The sequence below is a fragment of the Momordica charantia genome (genome assembly GCF_013281855.1).
Source record: "Momordica charantia cultivar OHB3-1 chromosome 2 unlocalized genomic scaffold, Mcharantia_2.0 BLBB01000002.1, whole genome shotgun sequence".
Taxonomy (NCBI): domain Eukaryota; kingdom Viridiplantae; phylum Streptophyta; class Magnoliopsida; order Cucurbitales; family Cucurbitaceae; genus Momordica; species Momordica charantia.
The window spans coordinates 8,688,805-8,714,708 of NW_028275160.1; the positions used below are offsets into that span (position 1 = coordinate 8,688,805).

The window sequence follows — 25,904 nt, forward strand, 5'->3', positions numbered from 1 at the left end:
TTATCAAATTTTAAATAATCAACGTTATCACAAATTTTTAGTTAAAATTAAAAGTAAACAATTAAATTTTATTATGATAATCAAGATGTAATAAATTAAATCAAATTATATAATTAAAAGTTTTAAATAGTCAAACTGTTTATAAGGAAACTAAGGGCAATAGAGAAACTTACAAGTTTCTTTTCTTTAAGCTACTCATTAAGATTGAAAAATAACACTTTTTCTAGCTTTAAAGAATAAATTTACAAAATATAACACATATTAAAAATACTAATAATTAAAAAAAATACAATTTTTACATATTGTCAGTGTCACCATTACTGATAACTAATCAAATTTTAAAGATTAAGCTATTGATTTTTTTTTTAAATGAAATGTATAATTACCGGTATAAGAATAACAGCTTTTTAATTGTTAAAGAAAAATGATATTTGGCTTTAGAAAAACAAAAACAATGCAAAAAATAAAGGGCAAAATTAAAAAAATATAATTAAAATTAACAAGAATATAAAAGAAAAAACAAATAAAATTAATTTAAAATAAGAAATGAGAGAAACTTCTCTCCTATAATCTCTATAGATGTGAGATTCATAAATGTGATTATTGGTTGCTATTATGAGATGAGATCTGAGCTGAGAGGTCATAAAGCTTTCTTGTCTTTGGATGTAGATTTTCTAGCAAGGGGTTAATTAATGGAAGATAAATCCTTTTTTTTTTAGGATTTTTTTTAAATAATTAGAATAGATTTCAATGGAAGTCAACACGTGGAATTACATATAATTTCGAGGGTTTAATTTTGTAATTAAAAATTTCGGGATGAAATTATAACAATTATTATGCTCTAAGGTAATAGGGTATAACTGTCTAAGCGAACATAGCTTGGCAGGAATTGACATATATCTCCAACCTAGAGATTGTGAGTTCGATCTCCCACGTTTACCTGTTCTACCAAAAAAAAGGAAAGAAAAAGGTGACAGATATAACTTGTCCTAAAAGTTTAATATGTAGTACAAAATATGAGTTTTATAATACACAATGTCTTCCCAAAGAGGAAGTTTCAATCAACCGTGCAAAGTTTTTTCTTCTTTTTTTAGTACACAATAAACAGAGATGAAGATTCGAATTCATGATCTTTTGATTAGAGATAAGTATTTGTTTTAACCAGTTGAGTTATGCTTAAATCAAAATTTTTTAAGTTGGAGGGAAAAGTAAATTCAATTCTTCAACATAGTAATAAAAGAAAATGTTACCTTATAAATTTGATCTATAAACTTAAAAAGTCGTGTAATAAATCCTTTAACTTGAAAAATATTTAATAGAAAGTCTCTACATTTTCAGCGTCATATTTGATATGTCTCTAAACTTAAAAAAGAAACTATCTATTAAATCTCTAAAATTTCAATTTTATATTCTAGTAGAAATTTTTAACCGTTTAAAGATAAAATAGGTAAATAAAAAAAAACAAGCAAAAATAGTCATCAAATAATAATGGCATATTCGATTCTTTTGGTTCATCTTTAATTTGCGATTTTACATCCATTAATTGTTCATTTATTGTCATTAATATCGAATTTGTTAATGCTAATATGAACTTATCTCAACGGTTTAGACATGTATATATTTCCTAGATGTTTGAAGTTCAATACCCATCTTCACTTTTTTTGAACAAGTTTTTTCTTGTTTTAATAGTCAGCCATTGATGGAGAGCATGCAATTAAAAGTAATTAATGGAAGATAAATCCTATTGATTCTCTTTTAAGTAATGATTTATATAAAATGGGCCATTTTTTACCATTAGATAAAGTTGGAGTTTAAATTTTGTAGTTAAACGTTCAATACTATAATTGTAACAACTATTAATATTTCAAGGATGGTTTGCCAAAAAATAAATAATAAAGCGAAAACAAGGGAAAATAATTCTTACCCATATTTGAAACGAATATATATGAAATAACGAGAAATTAAATGAGAATGAGTGAAAATCATTCTTACCAATATTGTAACTATTATGTTTTAGAGATGCTTTGAAAAACTATTTTCTCTCTTAAAAAATCATCTCTCTCGAACTTATTCCGTTCAACTAATTAGAGTATATATCTTCAACTAAAAGTCGAAAATTTAAATCTCTACTAAAAAAAATAAAAGGAAAAAACTATTTTTTTTCCGAGAAAAAATATCTAGCACACCCCTCGACAAAACTTGCATGGAAAAACTTCCCTTCTATATCAAATTGTTTGCAAATTACTATTGGGGCAGATTTTTTTTCGAGATTGTAGATGTTTGACACTCACAAATACCTAAAATTTCAAATGCTTGGAATTTTAGATGTCTAACATCTTCATATATTTATTTTGTAGTAAAATTTATAAGAATATCCATGAATATTTGGATAGTTTTTGCATAATTTATTTTTAGAAACGTGTTAAATTTGTACAATGTTTCAAAAATGCCCTTACAAATACTCATATAATTTATACATCCGTTTAATATAATAAACTTATTTTTATTAATTTAATATTTTATTTTTTATAGATATTAATTTAATATAAATTTCATTTTCCATTTCAATATTTTTCCAGAAAGACAATTATATAATTGGTGTTAATTTGGGTGAAATTTATTTATCTTATCATCCCATTACATTTTATCAAGAGGAAAATTATCACGGGTCTATTTTGGTCGGAAAAAAATATTACTTTAACTATATATATTTATGATAATAAATATTATTAATAATATAATTGGTTCAAAATATTAAAATTTTGCTTCAAAGTATCAAAAATGTATGGACATCTTAAAGATATCCAGGCATATTAAAATGTTCGGTATCCTACATTCACGCAAAACAACCAAATGTCCTGCCAGTAAAAAATTTGGATTTCCACACGAAACAAACCGCTGTCGTTGTTTGTTAGCATTGTGGAAAAATTCTTATGTAAAATTCACCACAAATTTTCTCAAGAAAGAGATTGGAAAGTGGGAAGATGTGGACCACTTGAATAATAATTAATGACATGAACAAATAAGAGAAGTTAATGCTCCACAACCAATTTTGAGTTTTCGTTTTCAAAAGATATCAGATTTTAAAAGTTTTATTTCAAATTTACCCGATTTTACTCCTAAATTTATAGTCATATATGTCTTTTTTATTTTAGGTTAAAAATTACAGATTTGGTAATAGATAACATTAGTTTGATTTTACCTTTTTGTAATTGAAAAACTCACTTTTATATATTCTAAACCTAACCAATTGAATTAATTAATATATTTATTTCCTTAATTTTTTGGCAAGTTTTTCGTCCTTCCTGCAAAATCTTTCCATTCTTCCAAAACATATATTTTAGAAAAGCTCCAAAATTAAATCCCATTGCTATCCTTCGTGGTCTTTTCTCCCTCAATGGAACATTTTTCAAAAAATTACATAGGAGTTTATGAGGTAATCTAGTCAATATATTTGGTTTCTTGCTCAAATTTTAAGTTTCATTCTCCTTTTCTCTTAGCGTGCACAGTTTGCTTGCATGCCGCTTTAGGCTTACAACCAGAAATTGTTTTTGGAATTTTGTCAATTCGAAATAATTTTTAAATGTTGGTTTTTATGAAATCTAGACCTCTAAAATGGGTATTTATGTAAAAATCCAAAGAAATTATGAGAAATACATGGAAGTTAAGAAGATGACGTAAATGAAAAGAATTGGACTAAATTGCAACTTTTTTTCATTTTTAAGAAAAAGGACACATCTCTTCTCAAGTCTATATGTTTGGTCAAATCAGGCATGTGCTGCTATTTTAATTATTACAACATGGAAGGAAGATTTAATGGAATAGCCAAGTGGAAATTATATTGTGTTTATAGCGATTAGTTGAAATTAATCTTACTTTTAAAAAGAAGTATTGTTAGTAGGGTTGAAAAAATACTAAAAAACAATTGAAAAAAAAAAAGAGAGATAATGTGTTTAAGCATGATATTAAATATCCATTAACACATCGACATTTCTATTGACGTGTCAATGTATCTATATATAGGTTCGACATCGACAAGAAAGGTAAATCAACATTTTCATTATAGTAGAAAAAAAAATTCACAAAATACGAAAAATATCAATAAAATGACACTAATATATGCCTAATATTAAAATTAATCATTTTTAACTTATTTAGAAATAGAAAAATATTAACTTTTTAATTTAAATATTCTTTTATGTTTTTTTAAATTCTCTAATTTTTAAAGAAATATTCATTAACATCGACATTTTGTCCATATTTCTATGGATATTTTCATAAAATTGAGACTCCGACGTCACTGTTTGAAATGGATAAAAGTGAGATAAAGTGCATGTGGTATAGAAAAACAACCATTAAAAGAAAGTGCCTAAAGGGAGAGCAGAAAATTAGTGGATAAAAAATGTCAATAAAATTTAGCCATTTATGTCTTAACTTTTTTAATTTATTTAAGCGGATTGGTAAATAATAAAATTAGCTGATGATAAATTTACATAGCATAATACTTCATAAATTAATGAAAATTTAGAAGATGAAAAAGGTATTTGAGAGGAGAAGTTTTTAATTCCTCTTTCTAATTTCAAAGAAAATTTGAGCTCATCTTGATGACATTTTTTTCTCCTCTAAACATCGGTCAATTCACTATATCATCTAAATTTATGGTCAACTCGTTTAAACATTGGAAATAGTGAGAGCCTAAATTAAAAAAAAAAAAAAGTAAAAAGATTAAAGATGAAATTGAAACTTTTTTTAACCAAATTTAAAACACTAAAACACATATTTTAGCAAAATGCTATACTAATTTTATTAGCACACAATGCAAATATTAGATTACAACTTAAACTTAAAAAAGAAATCAAAACATCACATATTTGCTCATCTACTACTAAATTTTGATGTTTGTTTTAGTTTCCCACAAGTTTTCCCATTATAAGGTAGATGGAATGAAGGATGGGTTATGGTAATTCGCAACTTCAACTAGTGGTTGTGTAGTGAACAAGGCATCAAGTTCTGCAACAAATCTGTCCATGGCTGGAGCAGGCAAGCAGAAGGGCACCACAGTTCCCTCTTCCCCTTTTCTGTTGTTAAAAGGCACATAAAAGCTTGTTAGACCAGGGACTGTTGCAACCCCTCCCTTTGCAGGCCCTGCATAGATGGCCTTTCCCCATCCCAAGTCCACCTCATCAAACCCGGCTCTCCTCACATCCGACACGGCGTACGACCTCACCGCAGTTATATTAGGTCGTCCTTTGATCACCATGAGATCTGCCACAGACTTGATATACTCCTCTGATACTTCGGCTTTAGCCTTCTTAATCAATTCTACGGCATAACCTAGGGGATTCTGGCTAAGCTTATCTGCGGTGGCGATTGCGGTAGGGAAAACAATTGCATTGCCATAATATCCTGATGGTAAGTTGATGATCTTGGAGCGTAAATTCACGATGCAGAGTAAACGCATTTCGTCATCTGGGTTGGCTTGAAGCGCTATGGTACGGGTACGCCATAGGCATGCGGTGATGAGATCAAAAGTGGAGCAATGGCAAAGGTGGGCAGGTAAGATTTTGCGAAGGGTAGAGATTTCAGTTGGGCCAAAGAAGATAGAGCGATGAGTCATCTCGCTAAGGGGAATAATGGTGTTTTCTGAGTATGGAAGCTGGTCGTATTCACGATGGATGCAAGTGACTCTAGGAGGATCTCGTGCATTTAAAAGGGCTCTTTGCCATACTGGAAAAATAGATGGAGTAGAGGCTCCTTGAGCAATTTCGGCCAAGGCGGTCATGAATGATAGAAAACCAAATGCATCCGTCATTGTATGATTTAGACGAAGAGCAAAGATGAAACTACCGCACTTCAGTCGTGTTACCTACACATCATACGCAATCAAAAGAATCAAATTGATGGTAGTTTCAGGTTAACCTAATACATTTCAAAACGAAGAAGTTATGACAACTCAGTATTTCCAAGCAGGTGTAGAATTAAATTACAATTTAAAAAAATCTCCTCTATAATTTTTGTTAGTAATAACAATGAAAGAAAAGTATAAAATAAATGAATCTAGTATACTTGAATTAACAACAACGGACAATTAACGATCTCATCAGAATTTGGAACATTGTACAGAACATCATCCAAACATGTAAATGGGGGTTGAAGAGCATCACCAAACTCCTGTAAAGTCACGTCTGCATCAGCTTCAATAAATAAGACACCTTCGCCTGTACATTCAACGAACAACTTCCTCCCAGGTCCTTCCCTCAACTTGCCTGCAAAAGGATAGTAAAACACCAACGTCTCGGCAAGTGCCTTCTTTATCACCTTCACTGGGTCTTTCCCCTCCATGTTTGGATTGTGCCGATAAAAGTATATCAATGGAACTTGAAACCTAAAACCTTCTTGGTCATCGACATCAGAAAGTTGCTTAAACTCGTGGGGCGTAGGTTTGGATGGAGCAACCAATTCTGGTTGACATCTTCTTACTTGAAAGACAAAATTATTGATGGATGATATTGCCATTATAAAGAAATGAATTAGTGAAGGATATATCAGAACTGAGGGAGGGATGTTGAGATTTGTAAGTGTGTGTGGGGAGGGAAGGGGGTGGTATTTGTAGAGAAAGATGGGAGAACACTAAAAGTTCAAATTTTCAAACGAGAAGATAATAATACAAATTAAAGCTATCCCTCCTTTTGAATTTGTGGGTTTGGTAACTTGTTTTCAAAATATATATTGAAAGTTTATCTCAAACATATTTTTATGAAAAAAGGTGTTCTAAGTCTATGGCATGTGCACGTGTTCATAATGTTGGGTGTGTTGTCCTAAACTCGTAGTTTGTATTTTGTAAAAATAAATGTCTATTTAATAAAGTTTTATTCAATAAATTTGTTGTTAAATCATAGCTTTGCATTGTCCAAAATCCAATAAACTAAACATCCAAGGTTATTTATGATGTAATCGGGACAGTATATATACTGGGTATATAGTTGATATACGGGATATATATTTGATATACCCCTGATATATTAATGGATAATGTCCCGTGAATAACCCAAAGAGTCTATAGTATATGGATAAGGCTGGGTACCTTATCCTGGCAACACTATGGATACGGCCCGCTCTGTAAAGGTTATAGACGACTCGATCCAGGTCGTTCGTGTGGAGACATGCGAGTGGGGGTATCCTATACAATGAGTTTGTATAAGACCGGACCGCGAAATAGGCAATCTTTAGATGTAACACCGTTAACTAATAGATTGCCATTTCTTAGGATGACCAGACAACTCATTCTCAATCCTGAGTGAGTTATGGACTCCTGCCCGTGAGGGCTCGTTCTTTGATCTGTATGGGTGAGAGTGGCCCGAGTCGCCGACTCAACATTCCTACCATTTTGGGGACGAGATCGAGTGGGGAGCTGGGAACATAACTTCACAAGATGGAATTCACTCCTCCCCGACTTTAGGGAAGTAGGTGAGTGTTCCTTAAATGCTGACTCCGGGACTTGAACAAGGGGTCCCACCCTCTCATTGGCCGAGAGGGACTTCCGGTTATTGGTTGGACCATAACCAGGTTGTTCATTAGAGGAGCAGTGATGTTTAAGGAGTAAGATGTAACTCAGGGGTAAAGTGGTAATTTGACCCAACTTGAGTTATGAACACTCGTGAAGGATTGACTCATCATTAATGGTCGCATATCCATGGATACGAAAACATTCTGTAGTGAGAAGAGTGCAACTGCGGGTCTTTAGTGGAATGACCCGTAGTTAACGAATCTAGATTAACTCGGTCAATGAGTTTGACTGTTTAATCTTGCATCGTTGGAGCTTCGGATCTGTAGGTCCATTAGGTCCCCTTGCTAGCTCATAACGGGTAAAACGAGGATCAAATTTTTGGAAGAATTTGAATGGTTCAAATTACTTAAGAGATTATATGTATATTGATACATTATAATATATATAGTTAATTGTAAATTAAAACTATATATTATGAGAGATATTATTTGAATGAGATTCAAATAAAATTAATATGAATGAGATTCATATTAAAACTATAGGTTAAAAATAATGTGCATAAGATGTATATTAAAACTATAGGTTATACGAGAGAAATGTTTTAGAATATGATTCTAATTTTATAATAAATAATTAAGTGTTAATTATTTATGTTTATATATATTTATTAATTATTAATTGGATTAATAATTAATTATATTAATTAATTTGATTAATTAATTATATATATATATTTTTTAGTTATTATTATATATATATATTATATATATATATATTAATATTAACTCCCCTGTAAAATTGTTGGAGAGTGGGAGGTGTTGTGACGTGGGGAGTTATCCCACGTCACCCTTCTTCTTCTCCAAGTGTTGGAGAAGGAGAAGAACAGGTTTTACATAATAGAAGCAAAAAAACTCCCAGGATTTCTCTCAAATTCTCTCAATCTCTCCCTCTCTTCGATCAAGGTGCTACCACAAGCACGATCCCGAGACCTAAGAGGATAGCGAGGAAGATCCGGTGGTGGTGTTCGAGGGGAATTCACTGAAGAAACGTTCTTCAAAGGTTTGTTTTTCCCCTGTATTTTTCTTCTTTAAAATTCGATTTTGTATCCCGAAAATCAGCAATGAAAATCCGTTTCCGCTCCGGGATTCACATCCCTTCACATAATATATTAATAAAGTAACAATTTAACGATATGTCAAGTTTTTGGTAATCAAATTTTCTATTTTTACGAAGAGGCTAATAGAATACTTTTTCTCGAACCCGATTATTCCAAGTCCAACAACCTAAAATGACAAATGTGAGTTGACTAGCACGACTTGACCACCCCGAGACAATCGTCTCAAGTTGGACCATCGTAAGCTCAACCACTCTAAGTCAACTAGCTCCATATGATCAGTCTAAAATTGACCACTCAAGGTCAACCCGAATCAACAGACTCAAACTTAACCACCTTAAGCCAAATAGAACAGGTCAACCAACCTACACTAACCTAAGTCAACCAACTAGTCGACCACCCTAGGCTAACCAACCTGAGCCGACCAACTCGAGCTCGACTAGTCTAGGCCTATCCAACCAAACCTAAACCATGCTGATCGGACCCCCCACGATGACCAGCACGAGCCGACCACCTTGACCACCCAAGGATGACCATTGAGCTGACCACCCGAGTCAACCACCTCATGCGGACCAATACAAGCCAACAACTCGAAACGAGCACCTTAGGCCAACTAAGCATGGTCGACCACACCCCAAACCTGACCACCCCAAGACAAACATTTCTTGCTCGAAGGCCCAAGCTAACACCCCAACTCGACCACCCTAGGGCCTAAAAGCCTAGGTCAACCAGCCTCAATCAATAAGCCATACTCAACCACCTGAAGCCAACCATCTTGGGCCCAACCAACCAACCTGGCCGCCTGCTCCAGCTTTCTCTCTCTTTGTTAAAATGTCGTACTGTGAGAAAAAATAATTGGGTCCATGATTTCCGTTGTTGCCCCTTGGCTGCCGATCGTCCAAGCTCGTGGGTAGTCGTTGCTGGCCGACCATGAAAAGAGAGAGGGGGAGGAGAGTCGTCTAAGTTGAGTCGTGAATAGAGAGAGAGGGGGGGAGGGGGTCTCTTTGAATCATAAACAGGGTAACAAGCGGCGCTTAATTAGGATAAGAAGAGGAAAGTGAAACCCTAATCGGTTAAAACCGAACCGAATTGAAAACTTTCGGTTCGGTTTGAGTTTGGTTTGGTTCATATTTTTTATTAAACTAATTCAATCCAGATCGACTAGGGTCGGATCAATTTTTCGAGTCGGTCCAATTTCTTTGCCACTAGTCACTTTTATGAAAATTGCAAAGGAATAAGGTATGATGGTGGAGATTGGAGAGTGAAGAAAGAGACAAAACAACTGAAAAAATTAATGAAGAATAGATATTTATAATTAATAAATTATTTGTAATTTATAAAGGAAAATGTACTTATTTGAATTTATTATTAAATATAACGTCTTTTTTAAGTAATTTGATAGTTTTAAAATCACTTTGAAAACGACACATTAATAATGCAAAATTACTTTTACACATGAAAACCAATTTTAAAGGGTAAAAGCACACATTAAAATGATTATCTAAAAATTAATTTTACAAAATCAACTGTAATTATTTTTTTTTAAATGATTTATTTCCCGATCACTCTCAAACATGTCTTTAATAGATCATATGGCACCATTGGGTTGATCTCAAATATCAATAAAAGGTGAACAATCCTTTGAGAAATTCTTTCAAAATATAGATATCAATCCCACCTATAAATGTTTATCAATTATTTTACAATTTAATTGTTATTATTTTTATTCTAAAAATTTATGCATTTTGAAATTAAATTATTACGGATTTTTTAATTTATCAATTTAATACAATTATTCATTAATTTTATCTCCACCTACCATTACGAGACAATCATATATCTACTTCTGAGTTTTTATTTTTATTAAAATGACATATTTAGCTTAGAGGTAATTGACGACACATATTCTCTAACCAACAGGTTGTAAATTCAAACCTCCAATCCATGTGTTGTACTAAAAAAAGATATATTTTATTAAAAATTAACAAAAAAAAATCTTTAATCAGTATAAAAATATATTTTATTTAAAATAGACAAAAATAATTTAACACTAATTTAAAATATTATCAACAACTAATTAATAATATATTTAATTTAATTTGTAAAGTATATTTCTTTCGAGTTATAAATTTATTATAACTCATTCAAACTTATATAATAACTTAAAAATAGACTAAAAGTAAATATTATAAAAAGAAGCCCTAATATAATATTATTTATTTTTTTATAATAATAATAATAATATTGCATTATATTTATAATGAGTTAAATACACAAATAAATAAATATGGATGAAATAAGTAAGATTAATAAGTTTATAAGCTAAAACTTAGACCAAAAATTGAATAAAATTTTTATTAAGTAAAATAAATGGTTGAAAATTTAACTTTAAATAAATAAAAATTTAAACATGCTATTTAAGTTCCATTCATTTTCCTCGTTCAACTAAATTGAGATGATTGAAGTTTTTCTATTTGGAATCGTATTAGGTGATAAATATACGGAATTTAAAAAGTTGAATAGGAATTTTTTTTTTCATTTTTAAAGTTTAATTATAATTACTCATAGAACTTTAATTTAGTTAAATTTCAAAAGTTGTTATATTCATTTCAATCAATTTATAGACACTTAATTTTCTTCTACTATTGTAAAATATATATATATATATATATATATATCTTCTTCTTTTTTAATATTTAGGACATAGAAATCTTTTATTGATGTAAATAAACTATGAAATAAAAAATATTACGTGCAATGTACAATAGACTAGTATATATAAGTGAAAATATTTGAGAACTTTGATTAACCTCCCATTAAAAAAATTCCCCAAAAAATGCTTTTGGTAAAAAAAAAAAAAAACTATTTGCTCTCTAAAAAAATCTTCTCATGAACTTATTACATTCAACTAATTAATGCATATATCTTGAATAACCTAAAGATCTGAGATTTAAATCCCCACTTTCACGTATTGAAATTCTGTTTTTCTTAGTTATAAAAAATGTCTACCAAACCCCTCTGTAGAGCTGGCATACAAAAACCTTCTTTCTATATCAATTTGAGTGATTTGTTTGCAAATTACTATTATTGTTTGTTAGTATTGTGGAAAAAACCTTTATGTAAAATTCACCATAAATTTTCTGAAAGAAAGAGAGTGGAAAGTGATAAGATGTGGACCACATCTCGAATCAAATAAAGACTCTGGTTTCAGCAGGTCACTGCTACATCCATTTCATTAGGAATTAATGATCTTTTAACATCGGTTAGTTCAAGATGCTGAACAACAAATTTTGATTTTAGAAAAACACCATCGTTATAGAAACTTACATGCAGGACTTTTTTTTTTTTTTAACAGAACAACAAAACAAATTAAACACAATCAACAGCCAACAAAGCAGACAGCCACGTAGGGCAAAACATGTTCCACGAAGACGCACGCTCTCCTTGCTATCCCATGAGCGACTCCATTAGCCTTCATCGGCAGATGCTTGAATCCTTCAATTGGCAAGGATTCCATCTCTTTCCATATGTCTTCAACAATTAGAGAAACTTCGGTGAGCACCATGGACGATTTATTGATGATGTTCACTACTTCCAGACAATCTGATTCCATCTCAATTTTGATTCCAGCTTCTAGGGTAAGGGATTGACTCAATGCTTTGAGACCTTCCAAGATTGCTAGGGCTTCCAAAGCTTTAATGGGTCATTTCCTTTGTAGGTGGAAACACTCTGCCATGATGAAGCGCCCTTCGGAGTCACGAACAATCCACCCGAGACCGCCGGCATGCAACGAATCCATCCAAGTAGCATCAACATTTAGTTTCCACAGGTGCTGCGCCGGGGGGGTCCAGCCGACGGTCCTAGGGAGATTTTTATCCTCCATGTTCAGGTTCCCTCCAAGATTTGTGGTGAACTCATAAATTTTACTTTCGGTAAAAGCCCTAATCTTCTGAGAGCAAGGTTGCTCAATTGTACTGTGAACAATTTGGTTTCTGTATGTCCAAATACTCCATAGAAGAACTAGCCCTGATTGTCTTTTGTACTGGTCCGAGTCTCGCCAAATCCAGTCGAAGTAGTCCATTGCCGTCCATTCTGACCTGTCAACATTAAACGAGCCAACATTAAAATTTAGAAAAATAACCCAAAGATTCCGAACAAACCTGCACTTCCAAAATAGATGGATAGTTGTCTCTTCTTTCTTACGACAAAGAGGACACCCTTTTTTTGTTGAGACTCCTTTAGAGCTAAGATTAGCAAAGGTTGGGATAATATCTTGTATAATCTTCCAGCAGCAAAGCAAAATCTTGGGGGGACTTGAACTTTCCAGAACCTCTTCCACCACATACTTATCAAGTCGGTATGTGATGAGGAAGCTGAATCAAATTCATAAGCGTTGATCCCCAATTTAGAGTTTCGTTTAAAAAAAATCATATTTTAAAAATTTTATTTCAAATTCACTCCATTTTACTCCCAATTAAATTTGTTTTTACTAATCGTGTAGTCTTTTTTTTAGTACAACAGGTGAGGTGGGGATCGAACTCTCAACCATTGGAGATATATGTTAATTACCGCTGAACTACTTTTTAGGATAGAATAACTTTTATATAATCTAAACCAATTGAATTAATATATTTATTTCCTTAGTTTTTTTGGCAAGTTTTTCCCTTCTTCCAAAACATATTATTGGAAAGCTTCAAAATTTCTTTTGTGAATCTTCCTCAGTGGACTATTTTTCAAAAAAATTATGGGTTACTGAGGTAATTTAGTCATATATATATGATTTCTTGCTCAAATTTTAAGTTTGGTTCTTGGTGAGTTGGGACGAGATGTGTCGTCCTAAGAAGATAGGTGGTTTAAATTTTCGGGATTTGGAAGGATTCAACCAAATCCTTTTAGCCAAGCAAGTATGGATATTTTTATGTTCTCCTAATCTTCTTGTTTCAAAGGTTCCGAAGGGACCATACTTTCTTAATTAATTCTGATATCTTGAGTGTGGATTTGAATAAGAAACCTCATATTTGTGGAAAAGTCTTTTGTGGGGGCGTGAGTTGCTCAATAAACATCCGAGGAAAAGGGCTGGAGATGGCAGCACAATTAATGTGTTCAAGGACTGATTGATCTATTCATTAGAGTATTAGGGAGTGGGATCTAGTAAAGGTAAGCGTTCGTTCGGTAATGTTATCGTTTCTTTCTTCATTTTTCTTGAGAAATCTATGTATTTTGCAAGTAATTATGTTTTTTGTTTCTCCCTTTCTGTGACATTCTAAAACAATTATATAGAAATTTTGGAAAGAACCAAAACAAGTTTCTTCTTTCTTGTTCCAAAACATTAAAAAAACAAAAAAAGTTTGTTTCATCGTACTTAATCCATGGATATGCATATTGTAATTCATTTTTCTTTATTAAAAAATGAAGAAACAGAAACAAAAAATATGAACGTTACCAAACGAGTCTTAAATAACTTTGATATGTCCGAAACACGGGGAAGCGAATTATAAGATTCGTATAAGTCCTTCGAATAGGTTGGATTCATGGCTTTGACACTGCGACGAAAAGGGCAAATATAGCGTAAAGAGTAGATATAAACTGTTCATGAATATGAATCTATCTCTTCCAAGCAAAATCAAACATTTTATTTTGGCGCATGATTCACAATTTTATTCCTACTAGATGTAATCTTGGCAAAAGAGGTATTGATTTGGCACACACAAAAAACATGAGACTGTCAGCATGCATGCTTTTTAAAATGTTGTTTTTATGAAGACCAAACCTCTAAAATGGCATTTATGTAAAAATCCAAACAAATAAGAGAAATACATGGAAGTTGAGTTGAGAAGATGAAGTAAATCAAAAGCATGGTACCAAAAGACTCTTTTTTCTCTCTTTTTCATTTTTCTTTCTTATTTTTTTGAAAGAAAAAGGACATCTCTTCTTAAATATATGTTTGGTCAAGTCAAACATGTAGCACTAAATTAATTATTAGAACATGGAAGAAATTAAATGGTATAGTACCATGACATGTGAGAGGCAGAGAAAGTAAGTAAATTATTTTTTAAAAAACAAAAAAGAGCAAGTAAAAATAAGAATACGTACTGTAAATAGGTGTTTACTCCCCATCTATATATCCGAGAATAAGGCATCTATTTATACTTTTTTAGTACAGATGATCGAACTCACAACATCTTGGTTGGAGATATATGTCAATTACTGCTAAACTAGGTTCGATTTGGCAAATATCTATTTATACTAGTCCATAATTCAATCCTCGGTCTTAAATTGTGTGATTGAAAGAAACGTGATATTTATAATTATTGCATTCATCCAATCAATATGTAAATATTACTATGGCTATAGATACCCAATATCTCCGTAATTGGACATATCTTTGCAAAATCAAATGAAATATTATATATATAAATTAAATTTATCCAACTAATCAATTTAAGTTTTAGGTTGGGTCGTGGTTTATACATCCCTAAGATAATCCTTTTAGAAAGCTTAGATAGGGAGAAAAACATGCGTTTGTTTACCTTTTTTTCTTTCAATTTTTTTAGTTTTTATTCGGTGTTCAAATTAGGATAACAAAGTTAAATAGATGAGAACTTATTAACCATCTCATTCAATACAGAACATAAACCACATATTTAGGTAAATGTAAATCCTATACTAATTTTATTAACACACAACGTAAATATTAGATCACAACTTAAACTACAAAACATATCACAATATTATTTTCTTATCTGCTACCAAAATTTTCAGGTAGGTTTCTTTTAGTTTCCCACAAGTTTTCCCATTATAGAGTAGATGGAATGAAGGGTGGCTTATGGTAATTTTGAACTTCGACCAGTGGTTGTGACTTGAACAAGGCATCAAGTTGTACCACAAATCTGTCCATGGCTGGAGCAGGCAAGCAGAAAGGTACCACAGTCCCCTTTTCTCCTTTTCTGTTGGTGAAAGGCACATAAAAGCTTGTCAAACCAGGGACTGTTGCGACCCCTCCCACTGCAGGTCCTGCAAAGATGGCTTTTCCCCATCCAAAGTCCACCTCATCAAACCCAGCTCTCGTCACATCCGACACGGCGTACGACCTCACCGCTGTTAAATTAGGTCGTCTTTCGATCACCATAAGATCTGCCACTGACTTAATGTACTCCTCTGACATTTCGGCCTTAGCCTTCCTAATCAGTTCTACAGCATAACCTAGGGGATTCTGGCTAAGCTTTCCTGCGGTGGTAACTGCGGCAGGGAAAGCAAATGCGTTACCGTAATATCCCGATGGTAAATAGTTGGACTTGGAGCGTAAATTTACAATGCAAAGTAAGCGCATTTCGTCATCTGGGTGGGGCTGAAGCGCTATGGTACGGGTGCGCCATAAGCATGCTGTGATGAGATCAAAGGAGGAACAATGGTGAAGGTGGGCAGGTAAGGTTTTGCGAAGGGCAGAGATTTCAGTTTGGTCGAAGAAGACGGAGCGATGAGCCATTTCACTAAGGGGAATGATGTTTTCGGTGTTGGGAAGTTGGTCGTATTCACGGTGGATGCAAGTGACTCTAGGAGGATCCCGTGCGTTTAAAAGAGCCCTTTGCCAAACTGGTAAAACAGATGGAGTAGAGGCTCCCTGAGCTATTTCGGCCATGGCCGTCATGAATGAAAGAAGACCAAAAGCATCCGTCATTGTATGATTTATACGAAGAGCAAAGATGAAACCACCGCATTTTAATCGTGTTACCTACATGGTCAATAAAAATATTCAAATTGATGGTACTTTGTAGTTAACCGAATACGTTATCAAAACTAATCAACAAAAAAAAAACCTACAAACACAATATTGCAGCCATATGTAGAGTTAAATTACAATTATAAAATCTCCTATTTAATTTTTTCAAATATAGTAATAGAAAGCAAAGTATAAAATAAATGAATCTACTCTACCTGAATTAGCAACAAGGGACAATTAACAATCCCATCAGAGTTTGGAACGTTGTACAAAATATCATCCAAATATGTATATTGAGATTGAAGAGCATCACCGAACTCCTCCAAAGTCACGTCTGCATCGGCTTCAATAAACAAGACACCTTCGCCAGTACATTCAACAAACAACTTCCTCCCAGGTCCTTCCCTCAACCTACCTGCCAAAGGATAGTAAAACACCAACGTCTCGGCAAGTGTCTTCTTTATCACCTTCGCTGGGTCTTTCCCCTCCATGTTTGGATTGTGTTTATAAAAGTGTACTATTGGAACATGAAATCTAAAACTTTCTTGATCATCGATATCAGAAAGTTGCTTAAACTCATGGGGTGTAGCTTTTCGTGGACCAACTAATTCTGGTTGGCATCTTCTTACTTCAAAGATGAAATTATTGATGGATGATATTGCCATTGGAAAGAAATGAGTGAGTGAATGAGAATCGAGAGAAATAAACGATTGAGTGAAGGAGAATTGAGAGAGATGTTGAGATTTGTGAGTGATTGTGGGGGAGGGAAGGGGTGGTATTTATAGAGAGAGATGGGAAAAGCTATTCATCTTTTAAAAAAAAAAATAATTAAATTAAATTAAATGAAAGCTATCCATTTCTTCTGAACTTGAGGCTGTAAGTTGTTCTCAAAACATTGAAAAATCTTATCTCAAAAATATTTTTATGAAAACAAAATTTTCTACTTAACCATGTCATATTAAATAGACTAATTAAATATGGAAACACATGAACATTGTTTCTCGTCTTTAATTAATATTTTCAAATCCTCAATGTATTAAATTTTTTTTCTTTTTTATTTTTTCTTTATAACTCAAAATTGATACTTCTTTAATCTTTTACTCCTACTAGTTAGATTCACGTGCAATACACGTGGTTTTGAATTTTTGAGACATAATATTTTTGTGGTGAAACTTTACCTTTCGAATGTGTATATATATAAAAACTAAGAATTCATAAAAAAAAGTGATAAAAATGATTACATAATAATTAGACTTTTATTACATAGTAAACAAATAAAAGTAAGGAAATAACACAGTTATTTTAGATTAAGTAATTATTTAATATAATTATGGATTTTTTTTACGATTGAAAGGTGTGATTTTTTTTCTAACACAAAAATATATACAGGTCAAAATTTGTAATTAATTAAGAGTGAAACATATATAGACAACTCAAAAATATGTTGATATTATATAAAATCTTTAGTTTAAAAAAATGCTATTTTTTATGAATTTGTTCTTATTTTTATAAAACATATATTAAGTTATATTTTAAAATTGTAATGGATATTTCACTTATAATATTATATCAATAAAGTATGACACGAAGCAAATGTTTTCTCTCCATAAATTCTAAAAACTAAATTTTAAAATTTTGTCAATTTTTTAGTTTATGAAAAAAATTTGTCTATTATTTTTATTTTTATTTTCTATGAATTTGCTTCTTATTATTGTTTCCTATACTACTTCAAAAGTTTTAACGATATATTATTGATAATATATTCAATCCAGGAAAGTAAGACATTAAACAAATTTGAAAAAAAAATTAATAATACCATAAAATTGTATCATTACAAATTTTAGAAAATAAGTTAAAGTATTCAAATGATTTAGGACTTACATTTTATGTGATCTGATCAGGTCCTTGTTGAATCTCCTTCGTGAAATTAGTTGGATCTTCGATTTTTGTTGATTTTCGTTCGAGAAGATGATAGGATACCATGTTTTTGGTGATATTCGCCCTTTTTAATAAACGAAAAGATATTTCAGAAGGAATATGATCTAAAAACTTATTTCATAACTTTTGAATATGAAAATAAAAAAACTTATCTTGTAGACCAATGCGAACCAAAGGAAATTGAACCGAAGCATCCTTAACCATTTAAAATAGGACATTAGAGGCTCAAGTCCATAAAATAAACCTCCAATCACAGATATATGACATCGTCTTCATTGTCGTTGATGGAGGTCTCCAATTTTCACAACTCAGTACTTTCATTTTCTTTTATCATTATCAATCACTTGGCACCACCTATTTTTGTCCAGCCACACAATTCTCAGTTAAGTTTTACAGTGTCTCGAACATGAGTTTTGGACAAAATAAAAAAATACATCGGTTTCTTTTCTTTTATAGGTGGTTTGCAATCACACATATACGTGGATGGATGCATCGTCACTTTATCGAATAATCATATCTCTTTTAGATTAATTTATCTCAATAGACATCTTCGAATCGTCGTGTCTCGTAAGAGTTTCAAGGGTAAGATTGGTATATATTAAAAAGTGGGGGGCAAAAATGCAGGGTAAAGATTCTCCCACATAGTCCTATTTATATTTAGTATAGATAAGTGGGTACTTGCACTCATTCCAAGCCATATATGAGATAAGCTTTTTTTTTATTAAGCTCACTCAAAAGTTTGAACTAGAAATAATCAACTATAGTAAAAAAATCGACCTGATCAACTAAAATTGACCGAACTGACATCGCTCGATCGATATATTTAAGGGATGAATTAGTTAACATTGGTGTAAAAATTTGACAATGATGTGAGCGTCTCAATGCCGCTGAAGCAGGGAGGAATACGCTGCAAAAGTTGAAGCGTTGAGACGTCGAGGACAGTATCTCAACACTGTCGTGAGGGGCACTCGCGTGTTGAGTTCGCGTTCGTAGCGTTGAGATGCTATAGCATCTCAATGTTGCAACACATTTGATTAGAAAACCATCGTTTTGGTTTAGGCTTTTTGCAGTGGTACTGGAGTGTTATTGTTTAGCCGATTTTCAAAGGGATTTTGTGGCAATTTAGTGGCAATGGCTGGAGCTGTACTGGCAGCACAGAAAAAGGGTAGATCGAGATCATTGTTTGGAGTGGTTGTATCTTGATTCTTTATGAGTTCTTTTATTCATGTACCTATACATACACACTAGGCGGCTTTTATTAAGACCTATAAAGGATAAATATCTAGTTGAGATATTGAGAGAGTGCTTGTATCCAATTCTGATTGTAGTAGGACTCGCATCAGAAGACTAGACGTAGCCCATTGACAATTGTTATGTCTATCTATTACTTTTTCAATCTCTTGCCATGTTGTGTGATTGATTTGTTTATCGGAATATCTGTGGAAGGAAAAACTGTCACGAGCGCATTAATTTCCCATCATAGAGGTCATAGAAGGGAAGAAAAATGAAAAATGCATAGACAGAGAGTGAAGACGAAAGCGTTTCACGTGAATTCATAGATACCCCACTTTCTTCTTTATTTATTTGTTTTCTGTTTTCTATAATTTATCCTTCCCCCCTCAGCTGGCTCTCTATTAGCCACTCTTTTTTTCCTTTCTCTTTTCAATATCCTATTTTTTCAACTCTCTCCCTTCTTTTTTTCCTCCTTTGTTTCCTCCTCTCCAAATTTTCAATCTTGATTTTAATCGACCGGTCGATGATCACCGTTAATTTGAACAAAAGGCTTCATGGTAGGTTTCATATTCTTGTCAATTTAGACACATTGTAACAAGACCTCATGATATTTAAAATTCTCAATTGGGTCATGTCTGTTGGAGTTACAAGGTAGGCAAACAAAGTGGAAGAGTATTTATGCAATATATGCATTGGTACCAAATTTTTTGGATGAAACCAAAAACAGAATAATGCTCAAAGCGGAAAATATCATATCGTTGTAAATATCGAGGGTAGGACATGCCACTTATTCCGTTTAAAATAAATTTGTTTCTTCACCTGCCACCTGCCCTTAATTTTCCACAATTATGTGACTCACCACTCGAGGTTTACGAGATGCTCACGTTAAGAAAAACTTCTACCTCGTGGAAGGTGTTGTCAAATTCTATTCAACAAATCATGTTAAAAAAAATATGATTCGATTTTGCTATCATTTTTAATACAATAAATATGAAAAAGGGACATGAAATCTGTAACCTGGATACATAATCGAGCTTATATGTTTGGTGCCTTACATATGCCTGCCGACAACAATAAATGTGGCGTTGAATTAATGGCCATGCATGACTCATCTGAAGGCGTCAAATCAACTTCAACACCCACATAAATGAGAATTGTGGTGGGTGGATTTATTTAAATCTCCCACGTCAAAATTTGGATGGATCTCTATACGTGAACCCAACCGAATTTTTAGGTATATTCCATCAAATTATATTTAAATTTTTACCATCCCATAACTTATCTTCTTAAAATTTCAATTTTCAAATTTTAAATAGAAATTATACTCTTTATTGTAGTGTTGTGGAGCGACTTGAACAAGTGTGAGCAAGCCAAAATAAGTGTTGTATAGCTACCTGAACAGGAGTGAGCGAGTTGTCGTCGAGAGAGTTGGACACCAAAGACCTAGAACACTTCGACGTTCAAGTTAGTTTTAGGTACGAACTGGACAGATTAGATTGAGACAGATTTTCATAGTTGATTGAGTAGGGTGAGGGTGTATTTATAGAGGTGGATCAGATAGTTACCCGTCTACTATTCTGCGAGCAGTTGATCTGTTGTTCACTGTAAGCCGTACTTGTGGTCAAATTCCCATATCAGCTCGGCTTTAAGGTTTCAGCAGGAGTACAAGACTTTTTTCCCAATTTGCGTGCTCGGTATCCGCTATTTTCTTGTAAGGGAGCTCGAATCGAGCAGCTAGCCTCCCAACAATATTATAACTAGCAAGAGAAATAAAAACTAACATTTTCCAAGCTTAGATAGGATTATCAGGATTTTCTTTTTTACTTATTCATATTCTATGTTTTTATTTTTTTAATTTTTCAATCCTATATTTGATTTGGATTTTTTATTTAATTTTTTTTCAGTTTATTTTTTGAATGTTGGATTTGCCTATTCTTTAAGTGTGATCTTGTTTTATCAACTTGATTTTTTTTTAATTTAAGATATGTTCTTTTAGTTTTTTTTTAATTTATTATTTAACACGTAAATGGTAACTTTTTGTTATTTTGGTTTGCTGCCCTAATTTTATTTATTTCATTTTCACTATATTCACGCATATTTATTCTTTATATAACTTATTTTACTATTATTATTTACTACTTCTGAGTTTCGATTTACTATAGATTTTTTACCATATACAACTTAATTAATTATCCCCGTTAATCGTATTTTCTTTAATATTTTATCATACATTCTATTTTTATGTCTACCTTATTCACTAGTATATTTTTTTTAGTATAAGATATGGGATGAGGGATCGAACTCACAACCTCCTCTTAATTGGAGATATATGTCAATTATTGTTATTCTTTTAATTTTAAATTTGTAACCTTCGTCTCATTCATTTATGTTGGGTTTGCTTCTATTTGTTGCTAAATCAAGTATTGGTATAACTATTTTATATTAGAGGTAAATTTGTTCAAAATCAAAGTTGGACTCTATAAAAGAAAAATCAGTTGGTCAACAATATCTAAAACTTTTGTCTCGTGCATAGATTTTGCCAAGGGCATAGATTTCAGCTTCATCGAAGAAAACGGAGCGACGGACCATATCGCTAAGTGGAATCATGTTTTCGGTGTCATTAAGTTGGTCGTATTCATGGTGGATACAAGTAGCTCTAGGAGGATCTCGTGCATTTAAAAGGGCCCTTTACCATGCCGGAACAACATATGGAGTAGAGGCTCCATGTGAGCTATTTCCACGATGGTCGTCAGGAATAACACAAAGACCAAAAGCATCAGTCATTGTATAATTCAGACGAAGAGCAAAGATGAAACCACCACACTTAGTCATGTTTGTCGTAACGTCATCGCGATGCGGAACGACCGACGTCATCCTCTAATCCTGTTATACAGAAAAAAGTAGCTATCATGCCTTTTTCTGACGAACCATAGAGTCCTACGATTTCATCGACTAATAAGGTTATCAAATGAATTGTAATGACAATTGAAATGACCGAAAAAGATATATGAGTTAATATATGCTCTAAAGTTGAAAATATCATTAAAAAAATTATTAAAAAAAGTTGTCTCAATTCAATTATTTGAAGGGTCTCTTTTAAAATAAGGGTTTCGAATCGCCGTCATGCTAAGTGTGATTGGTCACCTAAAAATAAAAACAAGTCTATGAAAAACAGATTGTTGGTTCAGGGGTTGGTTGAGTGTAGGAAAGGTATTAGCACTCTACGACACCTGTTCAAAAACGGTACCACAATTTATCATAAATTATCCTATTATTTTATTTGATCGAAAAGAAAATTATTTTGTGTTTTTATTTAAATGTCTCATACTCTATTACTTCATATTTATTATAAAATATGAACTAATAATTACGAGTGGCACGAAAGCCATTAGAAAATTTTTATCGACATTAGTGTTAACACTCGAGCTTCTTACCATTGTGCCACCCAAGGATATACTTAACTTTCTTTTTTCAAATACAAATTTTTATTTTTAAACTTTGTTTAAAAAAAACTATAAACGAAATCTTTTATTTAAAATAATTGTTTAATAAAAACAATGATAAAAAATAAAATAAAGTAATTTTATTTTGAAGCAACCAAAAACTTGAACATGAGTCATGAATATAAGTATCTAATCACCATGCAAACTTTTACAAAAACAAAATCTTTAATTTATTTTTTAAAACTAAAAAAAAACTTACGAATTTTGTTAAATTAAAACAAAAAAATAAAACAACTTTTTATTTATTTCGAAATTAAAGAGGTTCTTTAAAAGAAAGATTTTTATTTCAAAATTTAATCAAATAAATCAAATTTAATTAAAACAAATTTATTTGCTGAGATTCTTTCCAAAAACTATAGTTAACAAACTTATTTTAAAAGATTTTATTCCTTTATTTATAAAATAAATTTTAAAAAAAATGGTAGATTTATTAAAACCTCTCAAAATTGCACCTTTAAAAAAAATAATAATAAAAACAAAACTCTTCTTCTAAAAGGAAAATAGAAAAAAAAATCTATTTATTTCAAAGATTTTACTGCAAAATCTTTATTTATATGCCAAAATTTAAATATATATTTTCTTAAAAAAAATAAAAGAAAAAGATAACAGTGGGTACTTTTTAAACCGTTCGTTTTTGTTGTGTTCATGCCAGATTTGCCATTGTCGTTGTTGGGTATTGCCGGTTCGTGGTTTGTTGGATTGGTGCCGAACTTTGTGAAGAGAAAAGAGACTTTGTTAGAGTGGGGATAGGGCGGGAGATGGATGAAGATGGTTAGTTTTAGAGGGGGAAGGAAATGAAAAAGGAAAAGAAAAGTGGTTTTTTAGTGGTGAAGAAGAAGAGAAAAAAAAATAGGTTTTTAAATCTCATTTCTCCACAATTTTCTTGTGGCTCTCTCCCTCTGTGCTTGCCCTCTATATCCCTGTGTCTCTATTTTTTTTTTTGGCTGTGTTACAGACCCTTCAATACACAAAAAAATAATCGAGTCAAGTCAAACCAGAGAGAAAAAAAAAAAGAAAGGAAAAGGTATGGAATGACAGCTGTGAAATATTTAACCCAAAAAAATCAAATAAGAAAAATGTATTAAATAAAATCAAATTAAAAAAAAACAAAATCCTTTAAATAAAATCTAATTTTATTTAAACAAAACATTTTTAAATTTCTTATAAAATCTAACCCCTTTTTTATTTTAGTTGATTTAAACTTTATCTTAAAATTAATAACAAATAAAATGATGTTATTTTTATCAAAACTTAATAAAATAATAAATAATAAATAAATAATAATAATAATAAAATTTGAGTTGGACAAAATACGGTGTCTACAATGTTACCTACATAATATTGGCAATGGTAATGAGTAAGCAAAGTAACAATTAACAATCCCATCAGAATTTTAGGACGTTGTAAAAAATATCCTCCAAACATGCATATGGAGGTTGAAGAACATCACAAAACTCCTCTAAGGTCACGTCTACATCTGCTTCAATAAACAAGACACCTTCGTGTACACTCAACAAACAACTTCTTCCGAGGTCCTTCCCTCAACCTGCCTGCAAAAGGATAGTAAAATACCAAAGTCTCAGCAAGCGCCTTCTTTATCACCTTCACTGGATCATTCCCCTCTATGTTTGGATTGTGCTGATAAATATTTACCACTGTAACATGAAATCTAAAACTTTCTTGGTAATCGATATCTGAAAGTTGTTTAAACTCATGGAGTGTAGCTTTTGCTGCACCAACTGATTCTAGTTGGCATCTTCTTACTTCAAAGACAAAATTATTGATGGATGACATTGCCATTAGAAAGAAAATGAGTGAGTGAATGAGAATTGAGAGAGGGATGTTTAGATTTGTGAGTGTTTGAGTGATCTTGGGGAAGGAAGCGGTGGTATTTGTAGAGAAAGATGGGAGGAGGCTTAAAGTTTAATATTCAAGGTGAAGATAAATGTACAAATTAAAGCTATCCATCCTTTTAAAAAAATAATAAAATTAAATTAAAGTTATCCATTTCTTCTGACCTTAAGGACTGTAAGTTGGTCTCAAAATATTGAAAGTCTTAAAATATTGTTATTAAAACAATTTTTTTTTTTTTACTTAACCATCATGTTAAATAGACTAAATATGCCACCACCCAAACATTGCTAAGTAGTCTCGTCCTTAATATTTTAAAATCCTAATGTATTAATTTTTTTTATACTCGAAATTGATACTTCTTTTATCTTTTTATCCCTCTTATCGAAGGTATCTACGCTCGCCTCAAAGTTCAATCTCGAGAGAAATCAATGATTTTTGGTATTAAGTTCATTCAAAAGTTTGAACTAGAGACGTTCAAGTATAGCTAAAGAACTTATAATTCGACCAATCACAACCGATCAAACCGATATCACTCGATCGATTTAAGGATAAATTGGTCCCATTGGAAAAAGCTGACGAGTCGGTTGGTCGGCTCATGTGATACCAAAGCAAACTGATGAACCGACCAATTTGGTTAAATAAGAAAAAGAAACCTCTGGAATCAGCCCACTGCATCCAGAAAGATAACTTCAATAAAATGAGAGTAAAAGTGATCATTATAAGGGCGAAGAAAAAGGAAAAATGGAGAGACAGCAAGGGAGCAAAGACGAATGTTTTTCACGTGAATATGTTGATAATGATTATTAGCCACATTTTTTCTGTTCTTTTCAACTCTCTCTCCCTTCGTTTATCATTTCTCTTGCTTTTTCTCTCTTATTTCTTCCTCTATCGTTCTCCCCCTTCTCCCCTCTCTCCAATTATCCTCTTAGATTTCTGTATTTCAGCCCAAAACGACTCACCATGAGAACTACTCTTCCTCTTGAGTTTGGTATCTACCAAAAACCAACTAAAACCGACCAACCGAATTGTCGGTCC

General features: G+C 32.1%; 3 protein-coding genes and 1 pseudogene across 3 annotated transcripts; all 4 read right to left on the reverse strand.

Moving 5' to 3' along the window:
• Positions 1–4,779: 4,779 nt before the first annotated feature.
• Positions 4,780–6,665, reverse strand: LOC111017182 (benzyl alcohol O-benzoyltransferase-like). The gene is made up of 2 exons (XM_022292858.2): positions 6,067–6,665; positions 4,780–5,866 (listed from the first exon to the last, which is right to left on the reverse strand). Exons 1-2 carry the CDS (start codon positions 6,514–6,516, stop codon positions 4,928–4,930), a joined length of 1,389 nt encoding a protein of 462 aa, XP_022148550.1. The 5' UTR covers positions 6,517–6,665; the 3' UTR covers positions 4,780–4,927.
• Positions 6,666–12,000: 5,335 nt separating this feature from the next.
• On the reverse strand, positions 12,001–12,702 carry LOC111017181 (uncharacterized). Its single transcript, XM_022292857.1, has 2 exons — positions 12,348–12,702; positions 12,001–12,287 (listed from the first exon to the last, which is right to left on the reverse strand). The coding sequence occupies exons 1-2, from the start codon at positions 12,700–12,702 to the stop codon at positions 12,001–12,003; spliced, it is 642 nt and encodes a 213-aa protein (XP_022148549.1).
• Positions 12,703–15,213: 2,511 nt separating this feature from the next.
• Positions 15,214–17,101, reverse strand: LOC111017165 (benzyl alcohol O-benzoyltransferase). Its single transcript, XM_022292845.2, has 2 exons — positions 16,557–17,101; positions 15,214–16,353 (listed from the first exon to the last, which is right to left on the reverse strand). Exons 1-2 carry the CDS (start codon positions 17,004–17,006, stop codon positions 15,418–15,420), a joined length of 1,386 nt encoding a protein of 461 aa, XP_022148537.1. The 5' UTR covers positions 17,007–17,101; the 3' UTR covers positions 15,214–15,417.
• Positions 17,102–22,011: 4,910 nt separating this feature from the next.
• LOC148212770 (benzyl alcohol O-benzoyltransferase pseudogene) lies at positions 22,012–24,815 on the reverse strand (annotated as a pseudogene).
• Between the last annotated feature and the right edge of the window lie 1,089 nt (positions 24,816–25,904).

What these genes read in the sequence shown, in the direction of transcription:
- LOC111017165 (XM_022292845.2), bottom strand. Translation starts at nt 17,006, where the DNA reads ATGGCAATATCATCCATCAATAATTTCATCTTTGAAGTAAGAAGATGC. An exon ending in GTCCCTTGTTGCTAATTCAG is followed by an intron (nt 16,354 to 16,556) that starts GTAGAGTAGATT and finishes TTGACCATGTAG; the next exon opens with GTAACACGATTAAAATGCGG.
- LOC111017182 (XM_022292858.2), bottom strand. Translation starts at nt 6,516, where the DNA reads ATGGCAATATCATCCATCAATAATTTTGTCTTTCAAGTAAGAAGATGT. An exon ending in GTCCGTTGTTGTTAATTCAA is followed by an intron (nt 5,867 to 6,066) that starts GTATACTAGATT and finishes TATGATGTGTAG; the next exon opens with GTAACACGACTGAAGTGCGG.
- LOC111017181 (XM_022292857.1), bottom strand. Translation starts at nt 12,702, where the DNA reads ATGGACTACTTCGACTGGATTTGGCGAGACTCGGACCAGTACAAAAGA. An exon ending in GCGCTTCATCATGGCAGAGT is followed by an intron (nt 12,288 to 12,347) that starts GTTTCCACCTAC and finishes CAATCTTGGAAG; the next exon opens with GTCTCAAAGCATTGAGTCAA.